Raw genomic sequence first — 9,461 nt, 5'->3', positions numbered from 1 at the left:
AACATTTCAGCACTCAAATGGATATACCGTGGTGGTGACATAAGGTCTGGGGGGTGAATTTGGGTCAAAGTAAGGATCAAGTTTTTTCAGGTTTTTTGAAACTGAATTTTGTTAAAAGGGTTATTTAGGAGACATCCTAAGACGAATTTGCTGAATAAAATCACGTTCCTAGAAAAACTCTTGTCGTTTTGGCAGATGTCTTAATTTTACTTGTTGGCTGACTTGTTTTTACAATATTTTATATTTATAGCGTCCTTATTATTTTTTTTTTGAGAAATTTTTTTTCAGAGTTTACGAAAAAAGATTTCGGAAATAAAAAAATATGTATGGATGCAATTGAATTAAATTTGCTATCAAAAAACACTTAAGTCAAAAGTACTCATGAGACAAATTTCAGTAACCCTTCAATGTGGATAGCTCCACATTCTGCCACTTGCAAACTACCTTAATTGATGGATGTCATCCATCCGGAGGTTTTTTTTGCCTTCCTCCCATGTATTTGTTTTTCGTTTATTCCCCATAAATTGAAATAGAACAACAGCCTCTCACCAAGTGTCTCTCCGCTCTGTTCCCATTTCCTTGCTTTCCTACTCCACCCCCTTAATTCAAACCTGTGGGAAATTGTGTGTTGAACACGTGGACTGGACAGCAAAAAAAAAATCCGACCAGAAATCCTTCCTGAAAAGTGGCCAGGGCTAACCAGATTGGCCGCTGAAGCCGAGCTTGAAAGGGTTCACCGATCGGGGGCCAGCCAATTTGATAAATCAAACCAAGGGGCCTCTTTGTAGTTAATAGCTAACCTATTATTGGCTGTAATTGAATCATACTACCGGTGGTGGCGGTGGTGTTCCGAGGAAGGAACGTCCACAAATGGACTCTTGCCTGCACAGGAAGCTGCCGCAAACATGATTAACCCCTTTCCATCGACCTCCTCCCCTGGTGTGACACTAAACAAAGTGGCTTTGTGGTTGAGGGAGGGAATGACTTTGAAGCAGAAAAGGCATTTTAATTGAATAAAAAGTTTGCAAACAGATGTGTGGAACCATAGAAGTAAAATGCGATCTAAAAATGACAAGATAAGGATGATGATTTTGAAAGTTTGCAAAAAAGCTGATAACATTAACAAAATATTGACAAAGATAAGCGGTGAGGAAGTATGACGACCTCTTCCGGATTTCCACAGCAAACAAGTCAAGTGATACAGACGCAATACGCTAGATAAAGTTCGGATCCTTACTTAATCCAGTTCAAACTAACTTGCGCGTGTGAAATAAAATCATATCTGCTAACACCAATGGCGTGTTCTTCTTCCGTAAACATACAAGTTTATTCACCTCTATCAGTTTGACAAAAAATTACGCGATCTAACTTTGGTTTCACTCTATTCGACTTTGTTATCTACACAGCAGATTATCAAGATTATCGAGCGCCTTTCCTACTTAAACGTCTAATATCAACGCGCTTGGTGTTTTGTCACCCAAGAACTCCAAGAAAGAGAGCCCTCAGTGGTGGGCGAACTCGCCCGGTTCGTACGAGTGCCGCCAGATGTCCACCAGGCAGACCGACGCGTGGAACCGGTAGAACATGATCAGCGGCAGGGACAGATGGTTCAGGATGGACCACAGCACGTACCCGTAGAAGGTGTACCTGGGGGAAAAGTCAAACATGTGTAATTTTAGTCTCATTTTGTTCAAATGAGTACATGTTGTTGGTAGAAGTAAGACAACGGTTGGAGAGTGCCTCAAAATACTTGTCAAAATTGAGTGCCCCGATTGCAGAGGCCACTACTCATGGGTAGTTGCCGTGAAAATTATGATCCCTGATTGGTTGGGGGTCAGATTGGGGGTTTGTAGGGATCCTGAAAGAGATATGTTGATAGACTTATTTAAAATAAGACCATTTCATTTGTTGAGAGCCGACCAATAAAAATACAGGACTTTATTTAGGGTAAATTCTCATCGATAGATGTCACTATCTCACCCATTCAGGTAATGTATACACTTTCCAAATCAATCAGGAATCATGATTTCTTCGACCTAGGTGTCTCTGTAATTGGGACACTCAATTTTGACAAGTATTTCGAGGCACTCACCTACAGATGTCGGTTCTCTTGGTGATGTTTCTAAGCCGAACAGGCTAAATCACGACCAACTCACCTCTCATCACCAAAGTCACCCGTCTTGACGGAGAACGTGTAGTAAATCCACAGCGATACGTTCGCGATCGTCATGAACGTCACCAGCTCCTTGCCCGGCTTGTTCCGCCTCAGCTCCGGCGCGTTCGAGCAGCGCCTCAGCGCGTCAATGATCCACGGCGTCTGAATGAGGACCTGAATGATTTGCGCAAACGCGATGAACCCGTTCAGGATGGACACGTTCGCGAAGGCCGGCACCAGCGTAAACACCGTCTCGGAGAAGAACGCCGGAATGGCGATGAACAGCAGCACGTCGTCCAGCCGCGAGATCGGATGCTGGTTGATGTCCAGCTTGGACGTCTGGAAGTACGCCAGGATCGTGGCGAGGATCATGATGCCGAGCACGGTCACCTCGAAGATGGAGTCCAGCAGGATGCCGGTGTCGCGGTAGTCGCTGTAGAGAGAGAATACGTCAGAAAACATGAAAGTGGCGAAGACCTACGAACACTTACTCGTCTCGCGAAGCAATGTGGAACAGAATGATCACCACAATCGTCGCAACGATCAGTATCATCCCGGCGAACAGTCCCCGGCTCGCGGCGTGGCAATCCCCGTACACGACCATCTTCCCTTTAACCTCGACCTCGTGATCTTCTGAATTATCCTGGTGTTCGGAGCAAACACTATCCCCGTCCCCGGCGATGCTCTTTGTACTGCCGTGCCCGTGTCCGCCACCACTGTGCCCCTTCGCGGACAGCTTCTTCGGACAGCTGTTGATGTTGGCGTAGATCATGTACAGCAATCCAACGATCAGGATGTTAAACTCGATCACAAACGGGTACAGGTACGGCGAGAAGGTGTTCAGGATCGCGTTCAGGTCTTCCGGTCCTGGACAGAGTGGCATGCCGAACCCTTGCACATCGATTCCATCCTCTTTTTTGGCTTTATCCTCCGCCATTTTGATAAGGATTGCAACATGAGTTTCCCGCACGATCGTGTACACCCAGAAGGCTAAGGCTGTACCGATCGCGTGCATCAGTCCAAACCGAGCTAGACCACGGTAGTGGTTGATCACGACGTTGGCGTACTTCCAGAAGAAGAACACCAGAAACAGACAGTAGCACAGAAACAGAACCTCGAGCGCGATCGTGCTGTTCGAGGCACACGCCGCCCACTTGGCATCGGCCCTGTTCATGAGGATTCCCTGGTACGACAGCAGCAGTACGGAGTGAATCAACAGCCCGAAGCAGAACCACGTGGCACCCAACTTCAGGTAGATGAACTCTCCGTGTCGTCCACTGACGAAGCAGTAGTTATGCGGCACAGGCGCCAGCCGTGGCAAGTTCCAATCGTGCGGGTTCTGAGCGGCGTTCGGGTTCAACGCCAGCGGACCATTGTTGAACTGAGCTGCCGTTCGTGCCATCATGTCATCGTAAGCTTGCCGGCGTCGTTCCAGCTCCTCGATAGCCGCGTGCGTTCTCCGGACGTGCAACCGGATGTCAATGTACAGAAACACAAAGTACACGATCCCAACTGAAACCATGAACAGTCCAAACACTTCCGCGAGCGGATACCGGGCATTGTTCTCGACGGCATCCGTGATGAACACGATCAGCGCAAAAACGATCAAGAACAGCGTATAGCTGATCGCCGTTACAACGGCCATGTACCGGCGGGTCATTTTGCGCTTCTCGTCCGGAGTCGACGGGGGAGGTATCAGGTGATCGCTAGCCGTCGTAGATCCGTGCGATCGGTGCGAGTGACCTCCGACGGAGGCCGGGTGGGAGATGGCTCGCTGCATCACAGGTGGAGGTTTGCTGCTGGAGTTCATCGACAGCGGACGCTTCCGGAACGAAATGGCTGGCGTGTGGCTCGGGTCGAACGGATCTTCGTCCGGTCTGGCTTCCTCGTCCGGGGGATCAGCTGCGGCGGGGAGGGCTGGAATGTGCTGGAAATCAAGGTAGATAGGAGATTAGGGAAGGAATTTTGCCGAGACTAATCTTCAGCGGACAGGGCTTATCGCTGGGGATGAGCAAGTACAACTGACGTCTTATGGGTTGACGCGTCGGAGGTGGCGTCCAAATTGTGAGGGGATTTTCTTTATCTAAGTCTGGCCATGGAAGCGGTTTTGGTATCGTTGAAAGTTCAACCGAGAGAACGGTGAGAGATTTTTGAGTCATGCAATGCGATATTGTGGAAGTTGAGGGAATATTGAAAAGTAATTACGAAATCAAATTTGATTTTTTTTTTGTAGACGTCCATGGCTCATGGAACAAGTTCCATGATTTCATTTAGTGCGTCCATCCCGGGAATTCCAAGGGCGAAATTTCCGGGATTTTTTCATAACCAGAAATTCCCGAATCTCGTGAATTCAGTGTTGAATACGCAGTGTTGAATAATCGATAAGAGATTTAAAGCTTTAGCGTAGCGCTTTCAAAGTTGTCTAAATGTTATACATTTTTGAAAAGACTGGAGTTGCATTGTTAATTTGATTTTGGTAAACCGCGGTAAATTTTCTTGAAATGATTCGTTGGCGTCGAACTGTCAAAAATTAATCGCGGTCATGACGTCATGATTCAAATTTTTGGACGCTTCGAAACCCGGACAACTCATCTTGTTTTATCAATTATTTGGATATAAGTTCGCATAATTACTGTGAAAACTGTGTTATTTGATGAATTCTGAAATCGACATTCATTTCAAATATGTTTGGACACTGTAGCCAATGCTAAAAAAAAAAAATTAAATAAAAACCTTAGTTTACCAAAATTTTGAAACATTTCGCTGAAAGATTTCATAGGCATTCGAAGCACCATTTCCTTAGATTCTGACAAATTTTAATACAAAATATCGATTGTTTTGATGTTAACAGCATATTTGAGACCTAAAGAATGCAATTCACTTAAATTTCAGTCCAAATTGGTGCGATTCATAAGTAAAATCAAAGGCTTTTTGTTAATTTGATTTGGTTAACCGCGGTGGATTTTCTTGAAATAATTCGAACTGTCAAAAATCCACCAAAGCATCTACCACATTGATTACACAAAAAACTATGGTTGAAAAGTATCCACCGGTAGATGCTTAGGTGGATTTTTGACAGTTCGAATTATTTCAAGAAAATCCACCGCGGTTAACCAAATCAAATTAACAAAAAGGCTCGAGTGTCCGGAATTCGAATGTGTACTACATCCTGATGATATATCTACATTTCCATCTTATTACATGATTTTTTGCAAGCTATGACAAAAATGATATGCTACTAGGTATCCGGATTTCAAATCATGACGTTACTTTTCTACCACAGTTTTTTGTGTGATCAATGTGGTAAATGCTTTGGTGGATTTTTGACAGTAAGAAATAATTCAAGAAAATTTACCGCGGTTAACAAAAATCAAATTAACAATGCAACTTGGGTGTTATTTACGCATATTCATGTTTTTTCAATAGTGATTAAAAAATAGTTGCGTTGAAAATTCTCAATTTGAATTCCGGGGTTAGTTTGATAGTCAAAGTCTTTCTAGTTAAAATCAGATTTTAGGTGTTCATATTATATTTTTAGCCGGGACCCGTGGTGTAGGGGTAAGCGTGGTTGCCTCTCACCCAGTCGGCCTGGGTTTGATCCCAGAAGGTCCCGGTGGCATTTTTCGAGACGAGATTTGCCTGATCACGCCTTCCGTCGGACGGGAAGTAAATGTTGGCCCCGGACTAACCTAAAAAGGTTAGGTCGTTAGCTCAGTCCAGGTGCAGGAATCGTCTCCCTGGGTCCTGTCTCGGTGGAGTCGCTGGTAGACAGTTGGACTAACAATCCAAAGCTCGTCAGTTCGAATCCCGGGGTGGATGGAAGCTAAGGTGTCAAAAGAGGTTTGCAATTGCCTCAACAATCAAGCCTTCGAACACTTAGTTTCGAGTAGGAATCTCGCAATCGAGAACGCCAAGACAATTCTGTAGAGCGAATAATTTGATTTGATTTTTGATTATATTTTTTAGTCAAATGTACCATCGCTATGGTTGCTGATATATCTTTCAAGAAAAAAAATATTTTCAGTTAACTAAGTTTATGAACTTTTTAACAAAAAACATATACATTTTAGGAAACATTGTTAAAAACATAAATTTTAAAACTACTTTTGTTTATAAAATTATCGATTCATATTGCATTGAGAAAATCGTGACAATTTGAGAATATTAAAATAATTCTATTTAAACTTTTCCAAATTCTATGGTAAATCAGGACAAATCTATCAAATCAAGACAGCTGTTCCAGCCTAATTTTTTTTCATAATATTTTGATTTTTTTTATTGATAAGGTAAACAAAAACATAACATCATAATAAATACACCAATTTCCAAATGTATTGCTCTAAACTCTTCTGGTACTATTCAGACTGTAGTCGCGATTTTCCCAGTTGTCTGTAGTGACTTAAAGATAATTTGTAAAATATCTTTGATATAAAACATGAAAATCAAAACTTATCCAATACATGTTCTTGTTATAAGAGACTTATTGTGTTACGGATTGTGGTGCACTTCAAATTCAATGCACAACAAAGAACCAAAAAATATCTTTCAGGCTATCTAAAAACGGCTATCCTTATTTAGTTTGAAGTGTTGATTATCACCAATTCATAGTATTGAGCTAATTATATAATTTTAAGCTTAGCAAATTTAACACATAAATGAAATCAAGAATTTTTTGACTGTTTCAAAAATTTCAAAAATTCCCGGGATTCTAAAAATATTTTTCCCGTTTCCCGGGAAGTTTAAAACCTGGGAAAATTGGATACCCTAATTTCATTCAGCGTTGAGGGTAATAAATTGAAACAATTATTTGCAAGTGTCTAAGATAATCTTTGTAGAAAGTTTCAAAACAATAAAGAAACGAAACAAAGGTGTAGGTGGATATGTTACAGGCATGACCAATATGACAAAGATTATAGAAATTGATTTCACAAGCAATGGTTTCAACATTAGAGTGAATAAAAAATGTTAGTTTTCAAATTTTGCACGCAACACTTGACAATACATCAGAAATATAAATCTTTGGACAAAGTTCTTCGTCAACATGTAGGGAAAAAAAATCAAAACAACCAACACAACTGTAACTCTTAGTTGGTCTCATCATGTGTAGAATGTTCAAATTCAAAATTGACAACAACAAAAAACCCTGCCACTCCCTTTGAACTCACTTTCACCGGAAGTAATGACCCCCGCTCGCATGGTTGTTAAGAAGGGGGAATTCCGTTGATACATTTCCGCCTCGAAGCGGACCATTACTAAAGTACTCATTCAACCGTTAAAATGCGGCTCATCGCACTGGAACTTCAATCACCAGCATAAACATGCTCCTCCTTTTGCTCAACTTTCAAACAGGTTCTCACTCATCAGAACCTCTGTCACATATTGGTGCAACCCGGGCCAGGTGTTCATATAGCGGCTGATCAACGGAAGGCTGGCCTCAACCTGGTGGCGATTGCAGTTGGGATCCGATGGTTCTTTTTACGACGGTTCCAATATCCGCTATCGACGAATCGTAAATCAAAAGCAGTTGATTACGTGCAGATAATTTTTTTTTCTGGGAATCGTGTTATTGTTTTCGAAATTTCGATAAACCATCACAACATCGAGTTATCAGTAATGTTGTTTTTTTTTTGTTTTAGGAGCATTTTCATCACTAATTTTGCTCCCAAGATACAGTTTTTGAGTATTTTAAAAGCATTTCTATATGAAGCTTTCGAAACCAATCTTCGGAGATTTGCTCAGAATCAAGCCTAAAATTGGAAATTGGCACCCTCGGGAACACCTACCGTGGGTCTTTCATTCTCAACGGATAGGGCAGCTGGTTGCAGGATCACTCGTTTGGGATCCTCCGGGCTTCTGATAGCCGAATCTACCTCAAGAACCGGAGCCGTCGCTTGAGTTACGGACTGCGGATCACCACCGCCTTCGGTAGCCATTTTTCAATTTTCACGATTAGAACCAACTTCCGGGATATATCCACTTCCGCGAACGCGCGTCTTTTTATCCGTTCCCGTCCGATTCCACTACAAGACTGGACCTCAACGCCGTAAACGTCGTAGGAAATGCTACTATCACTGAGGTTGTGACTACCTGCGAAATCAGCAACGATAACGATCAGATATCCAAAATCACAGTCAAAAATGAAAGACAGAGAGACCGTGCCGACAAATGAGTCGCGAAGAAAATTTATTGTCTTTTCGTTCAATTAGCTCGGATTCAAGATAAGAAGCCAGCGAGCGGATATTCCGGACCTACGCGCCGGTTGCGAGAAGTGGTAGCGGGTTAAGCTCACCGTAAGGTGAGGCGATAAGGTTGAATTTTGATAGAGAGCTGTACCCTGCCGTCTGTCCCCGTCCGCAATCGTTGATGATTTATTTTGATCGAGTGACAGAATTGTCACTAGTGGCGCTTGTAAATTACGACGATATTCGGTTATCTGACAGTGGGTCTTTGGGGGCTAGGATTCCGGGGAGAAAGGTGGCGGTGGAAGCACGTGTGATTAAGGTAAACAGTTGGGAAATACACTTTCCAGAAGGCTTGTCGGATATTGAATTAAAACCAGAATTTCAAAAACAGAAATTTTCTATAAAAAGTTTAGAAGATATTCATAAACTACTTGAAAACTCTTTTAGAAATAACTTTGCCAGTTTTATGTTGTTATAGTTTTTCACTCATATGTATTAGCCCGGGTCAAAAAAATAAAAATTGCTTAAATCAAAAAGTATATGAGATTGCCCGAAAGAGTACTCAAAATGGGGCCTCCAGCCCAAATTTCAGCCCATTTGGTTGAAAATTGGCTTGCCTTGAGCAGGAACAAGTTTAAATGGGAATTAACCCGTAAAACTTGAGCAATTGGGTACATTGCTCTGTACAAGTCTGTCGTTGAAATTTACCGACTTTTGCATACCATGGGGTCCAAGGGGATGGTCCGGGGAACAATTCCTATGAAGGGTGCAAGATGATCCGAAGCCTCTAATCTTGCCTAGAAGCAGATTCATTCCGGCGTCGCCGAAATCCTCATGGTCCCAGCAAAATGTGCAGGGATAAATCAAAGCACACTAAGAAGGCTGCCTCGATCAGAGGACGCTACATGGCAATCAGCCACCACGTGGCGGGAGGGTTTCTCCAATTGTGGCTTTAAAAGTGGTTTTGTCAATGTTATAACATTTTATTTAGTCAGATATTTGTGCAAAAATACTTTATAAACGTCAAATATCATTTTAAACCCCAATTTCCAGATAGCCTCCCGCCACGCGGTGGCTGATTGACATGTGGCGTCCTCTGATCGAGGCAGCCTTCTTAGTGTGCT

General features: G+C 42.6%; 1 protein-coding gene across 1 annotated transcript; it reads right to left on the bottom strand.

The window, feature by feature from the left end:
• Positions 1–1,295: 1,295 nt before the first annotated feature.
• Positions 1,296–8,193, bottom strand: LOC119765504 (proton channel OtopLc-like). Its single transcript, XM_038249488.1, has 4 exons — positions 7,939–8,193; positions 2,647–4,082; positions 2,157–2,588; positions 1,296–1,647 (listed from the first exon to the last, which is right to left on the bottom strand). Exons 1-4 carry the CDS (start codon positions 8,086–8,088, stop codon positions 1,503–1,505), a joined length of 2,163 nt encoding a protein of 720 aa, XP_038105416.1. The 5' UTR covers positions 8,089–8,193; the 3' UTR covers positions 1,296–1,502.
• Positions 8,194–9,461: the final 1,268 nt, after the last annotated feature.

Source organism: Culex quinquefasciatus, chromosome 1 (genome assembly GCF_015732765.1).
Source record: "Culex quinquefasciatus strain JHB chromosome 1, VPISU_Cqui_1.0_pri_paternal, whole genome shotgun sequence".
Classification (NCBI taxonomy): domain Eukaryota; kingdom Metazoa; phylum Arthropoda; class Insecta; order Diptera; family Culicidae; genus Culex; species Culex quinquefasciatus.
The sequence above is the reverse complement of the archived record's forward strand: the minus strand, read 5'-3'. Positions and strand labels throughout refer to the sequence as shown.